This window comes from Trachemys scripta, chromosome 8, assembly GCF_013100865.1.
Source record: "Trachemys scripta elegans isolate TJP31775 chromosome 8, CAS_Tse_1.0, whole genome shotgun sequence".
NCBI lineage: Eukaryota > Metazoa > Chordata > Testudines > Emydidae > Trachemys > Trachemys scripta.
In genome coordinates, this window is record NC_048305.1 from 7,303,493 (window position 1) to 7,325,260 (window position 21,768).

General features: G+C 44.4%; 1 protein-coding gene across 1 annotated transcript in view; it reads left to right on the forward strand.

The window, feature by feature from the left end:
• MGAT4B (alpha-1,3-mannosyl-glycoprotein 4-beta-N-acetylglucosaminyltransferase B) overlaps positions 1 to 21,768 on the forward strand; it is an 89,068-nt gene that overhangs the window by 54,098 nt on the left and 13,202 nt on the right. The window contains exons 2-8 of the mRNA XM_034778105.1: positions 10,036 to 10,215; positions 10,818 to 10,958; positions 11,616 to 11,749; positions 14,860 to 14,906; positions 18,073 to 18,186; positions 19,731 to 19,806; positions 20,631 to 20,745. Of these exons, the coding sequence (XP_034633996.1) occupies positions 10,036 to 10,215; positions 10,818 to 10,958; positions 11,616 to 11,749; positions 14,860 to 14,906; positions 18,073 to 18,186; positions 19,731 to 19,806; positions 20,631 to 20,745 (807 nt within the window). The remainder of the gene's footprint in view (positions 1 to 10,035; positions 10,216 to 10,817; positions 10,959 to 11,615; positions 11,750 to 14,859; positions 14,907 to 18,072; positions 18,187 to 19,730; positions 19,807 to 20,630; positions 20,746 to 21,768) is intronic.

Genomic DNA, 21,768 nt, shown 5'->3' on the forward strand with positions numbered 1-21,768 from the left:
CGCCCGGCCCGGCACTGTGACCCTGGCCCGGCACTGCCCCACTGGTTCCCGGCCCGGCACCATGCCCCCAGCCCCGCACCGGCGCCGGCCCCGGCCGAGCACCACCGAGCCCTCCTGATTTTCCCGGACATGCCCGGCTTTTGGGGATTTCCCCCCGGACGGGGATTTGAGCCCCCAAAAGCCGGACATGTCCGGGAAAATCCGGACGTATGGTAACCCTATATAAACCTTATTTTATTTCCCCAAACAAATGTTTCAGTCTTCTTAATTGAGTCAAGAAAGACATGTGGGTGGGTCCCGCCACCACCAAAAAAACCCCATGATGTACATATACCATTGATTTCAGTGGGGGCTGCTCAGCATCTCTGAAAATCAGGCCACTTGTACAGATGCCTAAATATGGACTTGGAATACTAACTTTAGGCACACTTTTAAAACAAATAATCTTGTTTTAGAGCAACCCAGTGCAGGGAAGGAAGCCAGAGGGAAGAGCCTTCTGTGTGAGATTGTAAACTATTAAAGTGATTCTGAAAAATGTCACTCTAGCTTTTCTAATGCAGTTATCCTGACCGCCAGCCTAGTTGTGTTCCAATAAACTTTGCTCGTAAGATAATGAGCGACACCTTTGTTTGAGAACTAGCTGACTGTTCTGGGACTCAGTAGCTAGTCTGTAAACAGAGCCATCCCCTGTGTAGACCGTACAGCTGTATGGCCGACTGTATTGTAGAATAACTTTTCTCAGTTCTGACTTTGATTCCTGAATGGGGGTAGGTTTCAAGAAAGACTGTCGCTAATGGCTGAGGACCAAACATAGCAACGTGTGAAACCTGGCATTCTCCCAGGCCTGTAGATTTTCATTTCAGCACAGAATGTTCACGAGGTAGCAGAATACCATGTCTGAGATATTCTGGTATCTCATTTGTTACCATCAACTCTCTCACCCAGCACAGACATGCACTATGTCACAGGTCAATTTATGTTATGTTTGCTTTCTTTGCAGCAATATATTGTATATCAAGAAAAGGGAAACCACAAAGTAACAGTCACACTTTTGGTTTTTTGGTATGTACTGTGAGAATTTGTATCTGGATCTCCGTGTGCTTGATTCTCCGGATAGTTTACGAGAACTGCTGTTGCGATTATTTTTACACTTGGAGGCCATGGAAGAAAAAATATAGATTTTCAGAATCTGTCTATTTGAGAAGTGTAGCTAGGAGCTATTTTGAACAGACACTAGCACAGAAATTTGTTCAGCCTAATGAGAAGCAAGTCCCGCCTTCTGTGTTTTGAACTTGCTTTTATGTGTGGGAGCTAAGTCTGTTTTTCCTAATGGCTTTTCAAAGGATACCTTCCGTCACTCAGGAATTGGGCTCTTCTTTTGTGAGGGCAAGGGGAGGCATCTTCCAACTACACATTATGTGCTGACATTTACAAAATGGCATGATTGGTAATCCAGAAGAAATAAAATCATTCTATCGTTGCTTTAATGCTTTAGTTCTCACTTGTCCAAGCAGGAGGCACTGTAATTAAATCACAAGGTCATGTGTAACTTCACAGGGAAGTGAAAAGCCTGCTATAGACATTATAGAATAGAAGCATTAAAGTTAGATACAATTTCACTTTTTCTACCGTTAGTTGGAAATGCAGCAAATTGCTACAATTGGGCATCAGCACTCCGGTTTAATGAAAAGTACTGCTGTCTGCTTGACCAAGCAGGTCAATAGTGAATGAATAATCAGTGACATTTTCCATTTAACTCTGACATGAGCAGAGTGTAATGCCCTAGAAAAAGCCATTAAGCAATGCCTTAACTCTGTTGCCAGTCTTTGCAGACCAGGCCCCAATATCTATCTTTAGTTATTAGGAGGGGGTAAAAAAGATTAGATGATGTTGTTTGGTTTGTTAGTACTTACATTGCTACTGTAGTTGCCCCAACCATACTGAGAACCCATTGCACTAGGCACTGTACAAATATAGTAAATGACAGTTCTTGCAACAGAAATATTCGGTCTTGTTTAAATAGCTCTTGTTTTTACTCCTTACTGGATGCTTTGTGTGTATTGTTTGGTTCAGTTAAAAGGTATAAATGGTATAAAAGCAATACTCTGGAGCATTTGGGAGTTCATGGGCATCTGCTTGTATTTGAGTTAGACACCATCAACCTAAAAAAAAAAGTTTCAGGTGCTACACCCGCCTCTGAATCCCCGGCTGCCAGTTTGTTGTGGTTTTCAGAATTTTTTCATGTATCTCTAAATAGTTCTCTCTCTTTTTGCAACATTGCAGTGTGAAAAACTCGAACACAAAAAAAGGGGAAAACTAACTGTTTGCGGGGAGGGGGAAGTAGAACGACTTATGCATAAAGTGCTGTCAAACGCACAAAGTAAACAGGGAGGTGGGGGGGGTAAATAATTTATTTTCAGTAATCTTAGCTGTTGTTTGTAAAAATAGATAAAACATTTTAAAGCAGGAGTGTAATTTTTAAGGTAATGAGTTTTCTTTAATCTTGCAGCACAGCCTTAATCCTAGTAGAGGATAGTCTGTTTTATATGAATGAGAGCTTCAGAACTTTTAACAAATTCGGAAGCCCTGGTTTCATCTGCTTAAATTATTAAACCTTTAAGTGTGTGTGTGTGTGTGTGTGTGTGTGTGTTAGAAGGGAGTTGAGGAAAATAGGAGTGAAAATTAACTTTCCCTGCACATTCCAGCTAGCGGAAAGGATTAATTACAGAATTGACTGAAAACATGTCATGCCTTGGAAACTGCATTTTATAACTTATGTTCTACAGTTTTAAGATGCAAGCTGCTGCTTATTTTATCATCTAAACTCTCTCTTATGAACCCCAAAACTGAGAATGCTCATGGAATCGTCTCTCTCATTAAGGGGCCTAAGCTTATATTTAGAATTGTATTTGGAAATTTCAGTGTAATGTTTCAGTCCAGCCAGTTTGCAAAACTGCAGAGTGGTAAACTATCGGCAGAACCAAGCTAAGTCTCTGGAGTCAACAAGAAGCTTACATAGCCGGTACCACAGTCAGCAAGGTAAAAATAGAGCTCTTTTTTACCTCTTCAATTCATTCTCAGACATAAGCAGAAGTGCAGATTATATGTGACAGGGTTTTAGTTGTGTGTGACACTCTTGTTCTAAGATAATGTTTTTGGGGTGTTCATAACTTCTAAAAAAGAAAACCCTTCTTTAGCTTCGCTAGCTGTACTCTTGCCCTCAGTCCAGGGTGACTGTGTGTAAAAGTTTGTTAAAATCCCATTTTTCCACTGCAGATATTGAAATGGGGAAAATGTGCTTTTCCTGCTTCTAATAAACTTCCTATCATTTTGTGCATTAAACTTAGGTGGTTTCATTTTTAAAATTAAAACTTTGCAATGCCTGCCTCCCTTATTGCGGAATCTGTGTAAAATAGGGGACAGTTTGGGTCAGAAATAGATAATAGAAAATCTGTACTTGTGGAGCACCCATTGTTTATCAGTCTTTTTTAAAGCCTGCACAGAATAGTATATCTGCACACTGAAATAAAAGTAACAGCTGTTAAATGTAGGCCTAGAGATACTGGTATGAGAACACAAGACCCAGAACAAGCGTTGCAGACTCAAAGCATACCAAACGGTGGTTTCTTGCGGTCCTCTTCTTGTCAGTATAGACAGAGCCCTGGTCCCATGTAGGTGTCTGCTTAACAGATATGCACTAATTCTGTATCTTTATTATGAAAACTGGCATGGCCTCTTGCCTGTGCTAGATTTAGTAGTCTAATATTAGCTGAATAAATTTTGTCTTGGGCTAGGGTCTAGTGATTCATTCTGTAGCTTCTAACTGTGGTCACTCACGCATGTGTAATACTGAATTGCCCAGTTTCATTAATAATAGAGTAAGAAGAAATACAGGAAAATTAAAAATGGTTAATTTATTAAAGTTTCTAGTCTATTGTACATGTGAAGTCAAATACCACTGAAAACAATTGTCTTTCCATGTCTGCTTTAAAAAAAAAAAAAAAAAAAAAGGCAGACTGACATGTAGTTTTGCTTTGAAATAAGGTTACCCGTGTGTTTATAGTGCACCCTTCATCATGGTATGAGAGGATCTATGGTTATATAAGCAACTCGTCAGTTTGTTGCAGGAGTCAGTGTGTGGAATTCTTGGGCCTGCATTACACAGGATGTTGGATTAGATTATCGTAATGATCCTTTCTGGCCTTAAAATCTATTAATGTGAACATAAGAATGGATCCCTTCTTACGCATTGTGGGAGGGTGCGCTTGGCTGGTTGGTTTCTTCTCCAACCTCACCCTACTTCTCTTCCTTTCTTCTCATATTCTGTCTGTCCTCATTAAGCTATTCTAAAATTGTTGTTGCAAAGAGAGAACTGAGTTTTACTGTTAGTTCCTGAGCATGGAAAATTTCATGGCTATTCACATGCCTCATGGAAAGGGGATCCTTCGCATCTCAGGGCCAGCTACCATGACGGCCTGTTTCCCCAACTCTTGTTAGCCTTGTTCTTGGCATTGTTACCTTGATCATTACTGATGACCACAGCTACGGTCTCAGAGGTAGTCAGGGCTCAGGCTTATTGAAAGCCTTGAAGATTAGGGTCTTGTGTTGAATCTCTTTTTGGAAAAGGGACCCAGTGCAGCATGAGGCATGCTGCGGTGATGTGTCTTAGTTGGCTTGTGTTGCTTAGAAGAGGGTCTACTATGTGTTGGACTTGGGTCTGTTTTGTGATATTACGTGTCAACCACAGGTGCTGTGCATTGCAGTAATTGAGCTTGGAGGAGATGAGCATGTGGATCAGGTGCAGCTACATCTTATAGCAAGGGATGCGACTTCCTGGCCAGTTAAATATGGTAAAAGGCATTTCTGCTTATTGGTGCCCTTTGGGTCCCCAGGAAATCCCTAAGACTGAGTACCACCTCAACAACTGGAGGCAGATGTCCTGAATGGAGAATGTGCCTGTTTATAATGTTTTCCTCCTCCTAACAGTATTGCCTCTGTCTCTACAGGTTTTCATTTGCACCATCTAGTTCTTATTCAGGTGCTTATCTTCCTCAAACACCAGGGCAGCTGAGTTACTGGGTTCTGTGTCTGATGTGAATGTGGTATAGAGCAGTGTTTCACGTGTTAACTGGTGTAAAAGTCCATGTCCTCCCACAAGCTCCAGTAGCCGTTTTATTAAGTTGTTGGAGCAGTTTCTTAAGTTGAGGGGGAGAAGAGAGGGCTAGAATTGAGCCAGGTGGGACTCTGCAGGGGAAAACTATCAAGGCATAGGAGCAGCTGTTTCTCCATCACCACCTTTTGGGTAAGACCTGTCTAAATTACTGTGAAGCTGACTGCCTCCGTGTAAGTTCGAAAGCTTGTCTCTCTCTTACCAACCGAAGTTGTTCCAATAAAAGATATTACCTCACCTTCCTTGTCTCGCTAATGCCTCTAATCAGAAACATAACTGACAAAATACTTTAACAAAAGGCTGTTTATTAATAGTGTATTTCTTTAAATGCCCACTCCACTCACAGGTTTTTGGGTTGATGTTGTTTTTTATCATCCCAAGAGCCTTCTTGTGCCATCTGGCTAAGACCACAATCTGTGCGGGTTGAGGTCCTGCACCCTGTCCTTAATTATTCACGCTGATCCACTCGAAGCAGCTGGGGCCGTGGACACAGCTGGAGATTTGGCTTTTGGTCCTGGCTGTGATTTCCACACCCCATCCTGGCTTGGATCGAGTTATGGTTGCACTATTTCTAGCTGTATATCCAAGTAGTTCATATTTATGAAGAGAGGAAGCAATGTTATTACTGAGCTTTTAAACTAGAATTTTAATTTAACCAGTGTGTTTTTTTCCTTCTTACCAGCGTCCTCACTTCTTGGATGCCACGCTGCAGTTGGTACATAGTACTCTCTGGAGAGTGGAAAATAAACTGGAGAGTTTCATGCAGGAGACAGGCTATTTTTTGTCTTTTCTGGCGGCTGTAGTCAGTAGCCTCAGTTGCCATAGTAAAAACAATAACATCGTCTTGTGTGGCGGCATCCCCTTTTGCAAAGTGATTTGAGAACCAGTTCAAAGAAGTCCTGATAACTTCACCCTCACTTGGACATGGCTCTGTCGTTTTCAGAAGCGTCTGGTGCTGCTTCATATACGGAAATCGCTCAAGGCAGCATGAACAAAAGATGAAAGTGCTGCCCTGAGGGACTCTTAAAGCTGTGACCTACAAAGGATATATATATTTTTTTTAATCGGGCTCGTGCCTTCTTTTCCCCTGTGACGTGTAAAAGAAACCCAGGATGTTCTGTGCTTGTTTTGTTTAAATAAAGTTCCAAAGTTTAAAAAAAAAAAAAGGGGGGGGTGGAGGGGTAGCGGGAAGGGAAAGAAAAAGGGGGGGAGGGGTAGCGGGAAGGGAAAGAGAAGCTATCAGGAACATCAAGCTGGTCTTCTCTAGTTTTGCTGGAGGAACAAAGCATGTGTATCATGAGCGCTCATGGCTTAATTCTGCCTTGTAGAACTGCAAAGATTTGACAGCCAAAAATCTAGCCCACCCTTCCCATCCACCCCACATACCACCCATGAATGCTCATTTGCATGTGCACACCCCCTCTTCTCTGACTCATAAACATCCCTTGGACATGTGTTATCACACTTGCACAGTCTTGGAAGCATGCATATTGTAATTGAGGCTCTTGTGTGCTGTCAGGTACACACACCTGGACATGCTTTCTATGTCACACACACTTGGAATGTCTCTTTGTTTTGTTTTTAAACCCAGCGTTCAGGTCACCTTTACACCGTACATTATAAAGAAGCGGAGAAGGGCAAATGCCCAATTTCTTTTCCCTTGTAGGAAATCTTTAACAACATGGGCAATTTTTATATAGCACATTTTCAACCCAAGGTGACTTTAAAATCAGCCAGGTTATATATTAACCCTCTGGAAAACTGAGTCGAAAAGAGAAATCGAGATTGTGCTTTAACTATAGCTTTGCTACTATAATTGCCTGTAGATTCTGGACTCTTGCTCCAGGGTATAGATTTCAGGCAGAACGGTAAATGTTTAACGTTCTAAACGGGATTACACACACAAACCAATGTTCAAAGAACACTATTAAGGTCCCAAAGTCAAGCACTCATTAATGGTGCCTGTGCTAGACCTGGGGCTCTAAGGGCTTTCAGGCTCCCAGCTCCATGGTAGGAAGCCTGGAAATCCTGGCATGGCAGAATGGCCCTGGAGCTGCTGGTCCCCAGCGGCCTACCAGGCAAGCTGGTAGGGAACCCGGGCAGGTATCTGACAGAATCCTGCCTGTGTTTTGACAAAATTTCTTCAAACCTGAACTGTTTTCACAAGACGTTTCCAGTTTGGAGTAGCATTTTCCAACAAAACTCGGTTTCATTGGAAAATTTCCAGCCAACTCTATTCTAGATGTGAGTGCTCAGCACTTCTACAAGTCAGACCGCAGCGTCTCAAGTTGGGCATATAGAAATTGATGGACATACAATTAACGGCCACCTGTGAACACTTTGGTTTAAGTGACTTGACCAGGATCACATAAGAACTCTGTGGCAGAGATAGGGATAGAATATAATGGTCCAGGGCAGCACCATAAGACCATCCTTTCTATTTCTCACTCACTCTCTACATCCTTTCTAACTTCCTCAACAAATGAGGCAGGGATCTTGCAGACCACAGTCTCCTTTACTATACAATCCTGATTCAGCCATCCTGTGCTCTAAATGAACCAGGGGTCCTTTGGAAAAAATAGTAATTAAAGCATATCATAACACACATGCACAAGGTTGTACAGGCAGTCTTAATTCTGCATTTCCAAACTTTTGAGTGCTTGACTTTGCAATTGTAATGTTTTAAGCTAGGTTTCTTATACATAATTTCCTAAGTTTCTAAAAAAGCAAACTGCAAAAATAGAAATTCCCTTATGTGGCGGTGTATTGACAAACACATGGGTCATCAGCAGGGTTGGAAGTTTTAGATCCACTGCATAGATCTCTGCCACTGGAGATAACAGAGTAACTGATAGGAGCAGTAGTTTGTAATTGGCTCCTCTTCTCTATTGCATCAAACATAAATTACTTGTCTTCACTTTCAGGGCTCTTCATAGCCTGTCTCTTCACTACGTATTACCTCTTATTTACTATCGAGATGTCAGCTTTTGCCACCAATCAGCCTACGATGCCTGTTTCCATTGTTCCCTCATTAAATTTTCAAACAAACACCTTTGTGCTTTATCTTATGCTGCCACTTGCACTTGGGAGGATCTCCCCGCAACCATCTGCAGAGTTATCTCCTTAGCCTCTTTCAAACTCTCCTTTTCCATGGAGCCTGCAAAAACTTGACAACAGCTGAGCTGCTGCTGTGTTGAAACCTCTGCCTATCATGCTGACCCAATATTGTCTCAGTTTCCTTATACTCCCCCATCTGTCTGTATTGTATCATCTGTTGTCTTATATTTACACTGTAAGTTCTCTGGGGCAGGGACCATCTTTTTGTTCTGTGTTTGTACAGTCCCCAACGCAGTGGAGTGCTGGTCCATGACTAGCGATTGTACATGCTATGGTAATTCAAATAGTAATGATGAAGGGGGGTGAAACGCCCACTCTGCCAGTGTGTTTCACAAGTATTTGCTGACCGCAGAGGAACGTTGAGACAAGAATCTTGGGTTCCATTCCAAGCTCTGGAGGGGCGTGTGCTGTAGTGGGCACAGACTCTTCTCCAAGCGTGACCCTTTATGTGACCCTCCTGCAGCCTGTCCCTACCCTGGCTCTTTTCAACCCCTGGCTCCTTGTCCCAGTCTCCACTTCCTCAGGCTTCTTCCCAGTCCCGGTTTCCTTGACCATGCAATCCTGGTCTCCCCATCTGTCAGAGCCCCAATTCCCATCTCTCCCCAGTGTCTCCCCCTCCACAGTCCAGTCCCAGTTCTTCCACTCCTGCCCCAACTCCTTGTCCCCAGTCTCCTCACCCAGCCAGTTCCACTTCCCCACCTGCTGACATCTCATCTGACTAGTCTCTCTCCTCCCTAGTCACTGGCTCCCAGTTCTAGTCTTCCTTTTGGGGCCGCTCATCCAATCTCAATCCTCATCCCTTAGCTCCATCCCCAGCCTCACCCCTCACTGGCTCCTTCACTCATCTCATTGCCCAGGCAGTCCAGGTTTTCCTCCCACACCCCAGCTCTTGGGCGGCCGGTGACCCAGCCGCCTGGGGAGGCTAACCCCTGGCCCCTCCCCTTGTGCCCGAGACCCTGCCCCCCTTCTACTTTCCCCTCCCCCGCAGGAACCCAAAGCATCCCCACCGTGGCCCTACTGCTTCCAGGTGGGGGTGGCGAGGCCCCAGCCTGGGTGTACCACAGCCTCAGCACCCACAGCCCTTGGGTGGCGTGGTCACCGCGTCCCCAGCCTTGGGGCTCCAGGCAGCCAACGCGGCCCAGCCCTGGCAGTCCTGAGTTGCTGGAGGAGGCACACTGGCATTGGGGTGGGGCCACGGTAGGCTGTTTGGGAAGGCAAAGCCTCCCCTTGCCTACGATACTCACCGCCCATGCCCCAGCTGCTTGTCAGATCGGTCTCCCCTGCCCTCAGTCCCTCACTGGTTCCTTGTCCAGCCACTCCCAGTCTTCCCCCCAAGCCTCATCAAATCTGTCTCCCCCCCAAGGCAACTGAATCCCAGTCCTGTTCTCCCCCTCCCGTACTGCCAGTTTCCCTCACAGTGGGAGGGAAAGTTATAAGCAACTGACAAAAGGGTGTTTTAACAGGAAGGACCAAGCAACATTAGTAAGTGGTTCTCCCCGCTCTGCCTGTGTTCTGGAACCCGCAGGTAAAATGGCCAGTGCTCTGAGAATTTTACTTGCTGTGAAGCGCACATGGGTGAGCAGTTACCTCTGAATCAGCCAGTGATTTGGCAATACTTCTCCCTCCCTCTGTTTTAGGTTTGGTGCCTAGGCTGCGGAGTGGGAGAATGGATGACTAATGACACTTTGCCTTTTGGGACCTGTCACAGCAGGGGGGAAAAGTGTTTCCTCTCTCTTCTCTCTCCACAGGTGAGGTTGTGGATATCTATCAGCGAGAGTTCCTAGCGCTCAGAGACCGTTTGCATGCTGCTGAACAGGAGAGCCTAAAGCGCTCCAAGGAGTTGAACCTGGTCCTAGACGAGATAAAGAGAGCGATCTCTGAGAAGCAGGCCCTACGGGACGTAAACCGGACATGGAGCAGTTTATCTGGTGAATCAGACTTTAACAGAGAGAAGCTGTTGCTATAGAGGAGGTAGTGAGGTGTGTGTTTGTGTAGGGCTGCAGATAGGATGGGCAAGCATAGGCCAAGGTCCAGATCGTCTCTGATTTAGCATGAGAGGCTTAAGAGGTTCAGAAAATCTATTTGAATGGAGATGGCCATGCACCGTTAGACATTGAATCACGCCTCTGCAGATAATATACGCTAACTTGCTTGCTCGTGAGCTTTTATCGCCAATTGTATGCCAGTATTGAATGTTTATGAAAAGCAGGTCACAGTGGAGGGTTTAGATTTGCTCTCTTATTTCAAAGTGCAAACGTTGATTGGATGGGAAAATTGGATCTTTTTGATAAAATCTGATTGATCTTCATTCTCCTCCCCTCAAAGATTTTGGACCTTGTTCAGTACCTTTACACACAACTCCCACTTACGTTAGTGGGGGTTGTGGGTGCCCACTAAGAAGGCTGGGTGGATTAATCTAGTGATAATCTAAAATGGCCAGATTGCCCTGTGACAGGGTTTTGTTGCTAGAAGCCTTGTGATCTCTTCCTGTATGGTATCCTGCATATTGACTTCCTTTTCCTCCTTTAAGATGAAACCAAATTAAAACTCTGGAATATCACCAACAAGAATGTGCTGCATCTTCCCACCATCTTTCACCATTTGCCACATTTGCTATCCAAGGAGAACAGTCTACAACCAGCTGTGCATGTGGGACAGGGACGCACTGGAGGTAAAAGCAGCTGCAGCCGCACTAAGATCCAATGTCTCTTCCCTTCACTTTACGTGTGCCCTTCTCCTCCCCTCCATTCCTGGCTCGGGAAAAGCAGGACTGGACGTAGGGGAGCACATTCCATGCAGGCTTCCTCACTGCATCAGTGCATTAGGGTGGATGCGCAGAGTGTAACCCTTGTAAGTTTTTTTTTTTTTTTTTTTTTTTTTTTTTTTTTTTAATGTTGATTTGTTAAGGGTTTTGTTGGTTGGCCTGTTCTGGGCAGAAGAGGTCTCGGTCTTGAGTGTCTTTTTAGGGTTGAAAGGCCTTTCTGAAGAGGAACATTTTGCAGCATTTCCTAAATATCAGTTTTAAAGCTGTAATAACTGTACTGAATGCTTCAAAGGGAGGCCCCGCATGCTAGCACACCGTTCCTTTTTGTTTCCTGGCCAAACTGTTCATCAGAAAAAAGTTAACCTGCTGATAGGGATAATTCAGCGAATTAGCCCCGGGTAGCCACAGGCGTTTTGGTGACTAACTCATTTTCCTATGGAACATAGTGCTAAAAGTAAGTAGAAAAGTGAGACCTCGGGGGCTGAGTGAACAGTCTTGTTTGTTTTCCTGGCCTATTGCCCTGTGTTTGTCTTTCTGAAAACACTTTGCTTTGGTTCTGAGCAGTGTCCATAGTGATGGGAATCCCCAGCGTGAAGCGAGAGGTGCATTCATACCTTACGGACACCCTGAACTCCCTGATCTCAGAGCTCACCCAGCAGGAAAAGGAGGACACTGTGATTGTTGTTATGATTGCTGAGGTAACGTGATCCTTGTATCTATTTATCCCGCTTCATCAGCTCTTCATCCCCTTTTTCCGGCTGACAGGGACTTGGTACTGGTCCAGGAGGCTGAATGCAGCCATAAAACAGCAGGATGTCTTGTCGTGGATGAGGGCCAGATCCACCGCTGTACAGGCAGATAAGCCCAACCTTGGGCTGTTGTCTGACAAGGTTCATCAGGCACATCCCCCTGATGGGGGCCAGCAGCCTGTTTTTAATGTGAAACAGTGCTTGGATGCGCTCTTCTACAGAGGGTCAATATGTTAGCAGATGATTACATTATAGCTGCCAACATGGCCCTTTCATTCATCTTTTTCATTTAAGTTGTGCTCATTAACCTCACTCGGCTCCTACAAACGCCAAAGCAGCTGTTGACTGAACCCCTTTAAACACCACTCCACCTCATTCATGCTTCCCTCCCAAGACTCCATCATGTTTTCTCTGCAATCCCCCAGCCCATTTCTCCAAGGCTGAGACTAGCCTATTTTGTTGCACTGATGCCCAGGGCCAGAATCTGTTGCTAAATTCAGGAGCTACAAAGCCTTGGTGTGTTAATCCACTGGAGCTGCTTTTATCTAGGGGTTTATAGGGTTATTTTTCACCACCGCTTTCCCCTCTGGATTATTTTCTCAAACCTAAAATGCATTTGTCTTAGTCTTCAGAAATCCACTGAGCAAGCAAAACCTCAGTGGTGTGTTGCCGGGAGCAGAGTGAAGATAAATACCGGTCTTTGCTACCTGTTTAGCAGCAATTAGATGGTTTGAGTGGCATTATGCTTACAGGTCTCTAGCTTGCCTTTTTTATACAAAAGGAAAGCGCACTCTTGAGGAGTGAGTGGCTGCTATCCAAAGTGCTGGGGGGGTGCGGGGGGTTGGATTAGTAGGTTTCTCCTGGGACTGAGGGGCACGGGTTTGATTCTCTCCTAAACTGCTTCATTGGCAGGCTGTGATTTTGGGCAAGTCACTTAATGCCTTTGTGCTTTAATGTACATGTCTGTGAAATGGACCTCACAGGGATCGTGTGAGGATTTAAAGGGAAGCATCAATGTGAAAATACTTTTTTTTTTTTAATTGATTAGCAAGAATTTTCAGGTACTGAGTTTCCCCCTGCCAAATTTTTTTTCCCCTCACTATATTTTAAACATATTTTTCCTTCTTTTGAAGTATGACAGACTGTCTCAGATAGGGGAAACTGATTGTGGAGAAACAGTGAAATTAATTCTTAAATAAATTGCCAAATGCACAAAAACAGAGGAAATCTTTCTTATGTCTCAGTTACAGCCATAGTAGATGTTACAGGTAACAATAGAAGGTAAAACTACTTCAGACAGAAGGGGTTAGTAGACTCTGTCCTTTTAACTGTCAGGTGTTGCAAGATCTGCAGGAGGGCGCTATAGAGGTGTGAACTACTGCTATGCTTGTTACACACCCAATCCAGACAGTGCATTTCTCCGTACATCACTGCTGATGGGTCACGAGTCTTCAGGCCTAGGGTAGAAAATGATATAAAAGATGGTATGAGATTTGAACAGTCATCAGATAGCTTGAAGAATCTAGGCAACATGAAGCTACCACTGTAGTCTTAGGAGGGGCAGGGGCGAAGATAAGAGAACTGATGGGCTCCATCCTGAGGGGTTTTAATGACTGCCTCTAAAATTTAGAGTATTTCAGAAACTGAGAATCAACTCCCAATTCAACAGTATCTGGCTCTGGCAGCTAACTTCCTTCCTACGAGTTGTGAAAAAAATTCCACTGGGTCACTGAGGGAAGCAGCCTGCTTATTATGTTGTAAGACTCCAGCCTGAGTCCTCTAGCTGCGTTGGCACTGGGACAGCTGTCCCTGTCAGAGCAGTTAGACACAGCTGTAATAGGAAGAGTCCTCTTGGAGTGGGTTTGCTGCATTGCAATGTGCTGTCCCAGTGGGGAGGAGCCCCATTCCTCCCCTACATAATCATTTAAAGCAGGATGGCATGTGTGGGCAGATGTGGTGTTTGGTATCCGATGCAAAGTGCTGAGGCAGTTATAGTGACAGATGGGAGTTGTGTGTTCGCTCCCAGAATATAAGGCCATCTTCCTTCCTTTTTGTAGCTGTTTTCCCGGCTCTTCCAGCGTAAGAAATCAGTCTCTTGCGGTGGTTCTGAGAACCCTTGGAGAAGGGGAGCTTGTCTCTCTAGAAAAACTTGACTTGTCATTATTCTGGGTAAAGCACTGGGCTTGGCTTCTGGCATAAACCCCTGACCTCTCACTCCTCACCTCAACATGGCACCAAATCTGACACCATCTCGTACTGAGCAGGACATTGCAAGCAATTGTTTAGCACTTACTCCTCGTGATGGTAAAAGTCATCGTCCCTGCTTCTCAAATCCCAGCCTAAGACTTGTGTTCGCTGTTTCGAGAGCAGTGGAACCACTCGGAGCAGTAAAATCTCTGGAGGCCTCTTGATCTGGAATTCTGGAATAGAGGGCATGGGACCTTATTTTCTCTCCACCGGCCCCCTTTGCATTTATATCTTTTCTATTAGTGTCATGCAGCATGATTAGACTTTTCCCCTGAGCTGCTGAGAGTGACCAGATCAAATCTCAGGACCAACTGAGAGATTCAGGTTTGCAGCTGAAATTAACCCAAAATATAAATACACGTTATAATAGAAACCCCTCTGTTTTGCTGACGAAGGTAGAATTCCTTTTCTGTCGGGGACTGTTCATTTAGTTAAATGCCAACAGTCTGCTTGGCACTGTACAGACAATAGAGGAGGATGACATCCTTGGCCCCAGACACCTAGTATTTTTATTTTTTTTTTTTTTATTTAACACTGGCCAAACCGGAGGGATTTGAAGAAGAGTTTGGTTTTGATCCACCAAAATGGGGAGAGGATTTCAGGCACAAGGGCCATAAAGAAGAAGGCCTGGAGATGAATGAATGAATGGCGTATGGAAGTGTTGACAGCACAGACTAGGGAGTACTAGCAGTGGCTTCTGAGATGCAGGCCCGGGCAGAGAATAAATCCGGATGAGGCATTTAAAGTATTGATGGTTGGTTTCTCTGAAACTGAATGATCTCTTCTTACAATGTTTAACTTTTTATTTTTAGACAGATGAACAGTATACAACCGGAGTGGCAGAAAACATCAAAAACTTGTAAGCAATTCCCATCCGTTACCCTGATGTGAACTAGGCGTGTAACAATGTAACAGCCTCGTTAAAGAAAATAAATGTCTTTTTGTTTGCTTGATTTTTTCTGTTATAAATTCTAGAGTCTCATCCTGTCTCTTAATTAAGCTGATCCCAAATTCATCTCATTCTAAAATATACGGTATTGTAACTTTAATTTCTTTCTGATCGTATCCAACCAGTTTTGTGCTTTTATGTTCTCAATGCACATGATCTTGCCATCTGAGTGGCTCTTCCTGTCCTGCGTTGTTATGAGAAGATGGATTATTTATATGTACAGTCATCCTGGGGGGGGAGGGGTGTTCCTATTCTCATATAGTTCAGCATCTGCCTGCTCATAGAGTCAGAGCAAGTGACCAGCATGACTGGCACCAAAATAAGGCTGTTACCGCCTGAGTGTCCATTTCCCTGCCCCTTTTTGCTACACCAGGTTAGGTTGCATTCTTTCTCTGGCACTGCAACTGTGATCTCTCTGGTAACAAATTTCTGCCCCAGAGTTACAGTGGCCGCCGCAACTTCACAATTGCTAAGTGTTGGCAAGAAACCTGTGGTAGATGGTTATTAGAGAGCTGGTCTAGGCATTAGCGGCATCAGAACTCAAAGAGGAAGAAGAAAGCAATTGTAACAACAGAGGCTCTGAATCCCGTCCAGCTTCCGTGTCTGCATGTTTCCAAAGAACCACAGTAACCTTAAGAGCAAGACTTTTTAAAGGATGATGTGACCTAATGGCTCAATTCAATTCCTGAGCTGGTGATGGGAGAGGACTTGGGACATGCTTCCAATAATAGAAGAGCAGAAAAGCATTGTATTCCTACTGCACTTGTAGAAGAGCTGGAACAGAGCCCTCTGTCTTGCTGTGCAAAGTGAGGCAGATCCACCTTCTGCCTTTTGTGGCAGGAGCGTATACTTAGTAAGGGATGATGAGCTGATTGTCTGATGTACCCTGATGAAATTACCAGGCACTATCGAAGGAAGGGCCCCTCTGTGAAAGGTTTAGAACTTGAATTAACTTAGTGATTTGATTTCCCCTCCCCCCCAATAAACTCATAAATTATCTCTTAAATTCAATTGCGGGGGGGAAGCCTACAGTCTAAGCGTGTGTTGCTCAGGGAAAGCGCCAGTGCTCCTTTATCAACGTCCCAGCATTTGTAATGAGAAGTCATGTTTCAGATATCGCTTGAGGAATGGTAATTTAAAGGGACGCCATGACGTCAGCTGGAAATGTTATCAATTTAAAAAACAAGTTAAAAGTAGTTTCGGGGACTACTGTCCTGGAGTCTCTCTGTCAGTCGTGTCTGTTCCTCCCCTTGCTGCCTAAATGCTGACACATAAATAAGGGAGACTGACTGATTATAGGGGTTAAACAATGAAACTGGAGATTAAGGCTACGATTATGTCATGGAATCTGTGACTTCCATTGACCTCCATGACGTTTTCTGCCCTGGGGCTGGAGTTCCCAGCCAGCCTCGCCCTTGCAGCTCCCAGCCCCCAACCTGGTGGGCGGACCCCGGGCCGCAGCAAGCAGGTGGGGGACCCCGTGCCACTGCCCAGCCGTGGGAGGCAGGCGGGGGGACCCTACAGCTACCAGCTGCCCGGGGCGAGGGGACCCACAGCAGGCCAGCCCCAGGGGCAGAGGGACCCCAGAGCTCCCATGGATATTTTTAGTAAAAGTCAGGGACAGGTCAAGGGATATAAACAAAAATTAATGGTAGCCTGTGGCCTGTCCCTGACTTTTACTAAAAATATCCGTGACAAAAACTTAGCCTTGCTGATGATACATAGAGTGCTGTCAAAATGTACAGTGTAAAACACTGGGGGAAAGCTGTCTTTCTGTCTAATCCCTTGCAGTTACAGTAATACTGTATTTGGATATTGTTTGTAACAATGGGTACACATTTTTCAGACAAATGACTTTTTTTTAATTGACTGTGACCCTTTAAATTGTTCTTAACCATGTCACAGAAAATATACTTTGGTAGCTTTGTTTGGCACAATAGGAAATCAAATCAGCAGTAGAAAACAGGTTAACTTTCCTGGTGGTCTTCTAATAACCACTAAAACCAACTACAATGGTTTTGATAACCTATCAAATAAGCATAATATAATCTCTGCAAACTGGCATTTACTTTGACACTTTGCAAACACCTGTATATCCACCTTATATTAGTAAATCAGACTTTGGGTCCCCCAGATTTGTTGGGGTCAAGCTAATTGTCTGTAGGGCTTTACCTGCAAATAAATGCTTATGTTTTTCGTCAAAACAGACTAATATTTATAAGGGGTTAAATGCAGATTGCCTCAAGCAGAAGTGGTAGATGGGACACTTAGACATCAGTGGATCCAAATTGCTTCTTCAGGTTCCTCACCTCTGAAGTGGCAGCTGGTCTGCTCCCACTCCGCTGCGTCACAACTACCACGGGAACCCATTGGAGTGAGTTCGTGGGGGAGGGCCTCGTAAGGGACCTTTTTTCAAGCATGTGCTGGGTCTTTGCCAGATTACCTTTAAAATAGTCTAGAATCTCTGCAAAACCTCATCATATGCTTATTAACAGCCCTGATGGTATTCCCCTCCTCTCCCAAATGTGCCAACTTGGTGCTCCTACAGGGATGCCGCCTTATAGCCATGTTGGGCTATCGTAGCACACTGAGAACTGGACAGTGTGACTTGAGGGGAGGAACCTAAAAGGAAGAAATAAGGCTTAGATTCCCTGATGTGGTGAGTGTCGTTCCTCCTGCCAATGTTTGAGGCATTCCACACACAACTCTTGTGGATCATTTAAAAAAGAAAATCTATGCTATCAGCCCAGCATCCCTGAGCAACCTACCATAACAAATCAACATGTTTGCATGTAGTAGAGAGACAAATACTGGTATACAAACAGATTGCAGTTCCAGGCTTACATGGGGCTGTTAAAAACAGTTGGGGGAAGAGGAGATTTAAAATCCCATGACAAGTACCGTGCTGGTGTTTTTGTTAGAACTAAGCCTGCAAGTGCATTCACTACTATAGAGGTTTTATCTTGGAGGTTAATTTTGTTTGATTCCACAGTTTGGTGTTTTCCAAGTGACTTCAGTCTGAATCTGTCATGTTACGCCCGGTACAGCAATTGTTTGCTTGCACTTTCTCTCTCAGGTTCCCCAAGGAAATACACTCTGGTCTCCTGGAAGTCATTTCCCCCTCTCCACATTTCTATCCAGACTTTTCTCGCCTCCGGGAATCTTTTGGTGACCCCAAGGAAAGAGTCAGGTAATGCCAGATGATTTAAAAATCTGTAATAAGTAATACTTACATTCTGTATACTCCTGATTCAGAAGAGATAAACACATCTGTGGATTTATGCAGGGCCCTTAACTTTGCTTTTTGTGAGAATTAAGGACCTAGTGAATATGCATTGTTGTTAGCTTCATTTGGCTTGGCTTGCTCTGCTGTGTTTCCCATGTCTATTTTCCACAAGTCAAACTGAGACAAAGCTGCTAACCTACAGGATACTTACCTCGAGAAGCCACTTGTTTTCCAGTTAACTCCAAACTAATCATACAGTAAAGAATAGGCTTTCTTTATCCCATCTTCTCCTCTGGTGAAAGTGAAAGGTGTATTGTGTTGGCTCCCTGTGACATTACCCAGAGTACAATCTGGACTGATTAACAGCTCTGTCCTCTCAGTGCTCCAATCTGGGATGCCTCTTAACACTGCTTTGCTGTGAGAGCAGCCACTCCTGGTCTGCTCACACACAGTCTCCAGCATGTAAATTACTCCTAGTTATAGTATATGAGTGCTATGGCCAGCCCCTCATGCGTTACACTGCAGAGCAACACCAGCAAATTCCCAGTCCCAGACTTTCCACCAGAAATGTGTGTCTTGAACTGCCCTGCTCTCTCCTGGACAATGCAAGCTCATATAAAGTCTGTCATTTTATTAATAGAAAATGATATGCACACATCCTATTATCCCAAATGAAGTGTGTCCCCCCCCACACACATTGGTTTAGATAAAACAAGTGTATTATCTACAAAAGATAGATTTTAAGTGACTACAAGTAAGGAGACATAAAAGTCAGAATTGGGTTACAAGAAAATAAAAGTAAAATGCAACTAATGCCTAACTTAACAAGCTAAGTGAATTCAAAGCAAAGTGTCTGTCACCACATGTTCTAGCAGTTTTACTGGCTGAATTCCTTTTAGTCAGGATCCCTTCCCCCTGTCCAAAGCTTTTTTCCTTTGTTCTTCAGGTGTCGTGGATGCCGTTGAGAGAAAAGGAGGGATAATTTGTGATGTCTCCTCTCTTATAGTTGTTTCTCTTATTCAGGAATCATTTCCAACTGAGATTTAGGAGACAGAAAGTCTGTGTGGATGGGAACCCCCAGCTATTTCTTTGTCAAGATGTAGATTTTCACCCACATCCTCTTTCCTGCCAAAGAATGGCCACTTAACCGAGCGGTGGTTCATTTGATTTTGTAGACACCTGGCTGAGGTGTTGGCTAGCCTTTTGTCTCTGGGGAACTGGTCTGTGGCTGCTCCCTCAGACTTGGAACATGTCTTAATAATACCATACAGAGGAATCTTATACATTTACATGCAGTGTTGCCACACATACTTTACCAGGACAATAATGATCAGCAAATTCTGAGTTCAAATAACACCTTACAAGGCATACTTTGTACAGAATTTATCATAGTCCACCTGTCAAAGGGGTGAATATAAGGGTACACAGATTGTCACACTCCCCAAATGAAGCACCTGCTGGCTGGTAGTAAGGCAGTGATGTTCTCATCAAATTTGTCTGGTTTGCAGGTGGAGAACTAAACAGAACCTAGATTACTGCTTTTTAATGATGTATGCCCAGTCCAAAGGCATTTACTATGTGCAGGTAAGTTTGATGGTGGGGTGGGAATGTCTGAATTCATTGAGACATGTAGCTTGTACCAGTGACTGTGGGGAGGGGCGTGTGTGTGTGCGTAAAACATAAAGTGGAGTCTTTGATGCGGGGCAGGGGAAGAAGGGAGAGGTTAATTCAAATGCTGTTGGAGTGTTTCTGGTGTTGACTCTTCTCCAAATGTGACACCCATAGGATATGCTGTCCCTTTCACATCCAGTCCTCCCAAGTCTGATTCAGGAACTCCTCTGCATTTCTCCTTCAACCATCTCTCTCTCTCTCTCTCTCCCTCTGTGCGTGCACAGATATTTACTTTGGACCAGGTTAGATTAACCCTTTGCAAGCCAAAATGTAAGTTTTCATTGTAGTGTGATGTAGATTCTCCTGAAAACAAAGCATATTAGTTCTACATTATGGGCAGCATGCAACTGTGGGAGGGATGGCTCGCTTTGAAATTTGCTGACCTGTAGTGCCACACTGCAGAAAAACTTTACAATGGAACCTGGTCTAATGGCTAGAAAAGTAGCAGTGCCTTTGCTGTCATGTATGAGCTGCAGTTTACCCAACACAGCTGTTAAAGTTCCCTTTGGCCAAACAGGCTAAAGAATTTTGCCCAGGAATGGAAGAGGTTCACAAAGAATAGGAGTCAGTTTTCCTTTAGCCTGTTGGATTAGATTAGACGTGTATGTTCCCACAACAAACTCTGCCTTTGCCAAAACCTTCCCCTGCCCTCCTGTGTCGAATGTTGTGCAGCGGAGAGATAGGAACAGAACATGTGTTTTTTGTTGCATGTGCTAAGTTTCCTTTTCTCCTTGCAGCTCGAGGACGACATTGTAGCCAAACCAAACTATCTCAGCACAATGAAGAACTTTGCTCTGCAGCAGCCCTCTGAGGAGTGGATGATCCTGGAATTCTCACAGCTTGGTTTTATTGGTAACTGACTCTTCCTCCCTCTCCCCTCCCCCCCCCCCCCCCCCCGCCCCTTCCCAATGTGGCTATCACATAACTGGGTAGATCTTACCAACAGCAACCCCCTTGCTTAGAGACATTTTCCCATAGTAAGGGTAAATTCCATATGCTTGGCTTCTTCTAACACTTTTATAGTGACCCTTTGACTTGCTCAGGAAATAAACTACCTCCAAGTTTTCTGTCCTGAGCCTCCTGGTCCTGGGATAGTTACGCAGCTGGAACGAGAACCTGTGTGTCAGTCACCTTCCTGTTGACACAGTTCAGCTAAAACACAGAGCAGGGCAACAGCAACTGCCTCTAGCTTCTCATTGCCTTTGATGTAGCGTAATGTTTTACTGATGTGCTGTGTTGAACAGGCCAAGCTTCCTACGAGACTTAGCTTACAAGTGGGTAGGGACGGTGCAACTCCATGCTTGTCCATGTTGCATCTTCCACAAGCATTAAACTACTGCTATTCTGATTCCTTTTTAATAAAAAATAAATCTGCCCAGTGGCCCAGCAGTGAGGCTCGCTTCCTGGATGTGTCTGGTTGCTTCTTGGTTGGACGGGATCTAGAAGCACCTGCCATAACACGCTCAGTCTGTGGGCTGGAGGAAATTTTACATCAGCTGAGAACTATTTCAGGAGCAGCACTGTATGGTTATGCAAGCAGTTTGGATATTCCTCTGCTGGGTGTTGGCTACATTCGTTTAACGGGGTTTGATGTTTTTCTGCTCTGCGGGCAGGAAAATAATCTTTGCTAGAACTGTGCATGAATTCCATTTTCACCCCTATCTCTCTGGTGTCCCCTCCCCACCTGGTGTGAGTGTTCCATGCTATTGACCTTGACTTCAGTGGGACTCATAATGGAGTGTGTTGCTAACTCGCTAGCAACAGTTCTATAATGAATGCTAATTTTAGAACTGTACAGGCAGCATCAGTGATGCTGATGCATAAGCTCCAACTGCGCAAATCCATGGTTACTTGAAACTCCGTTAGAGATGCAAG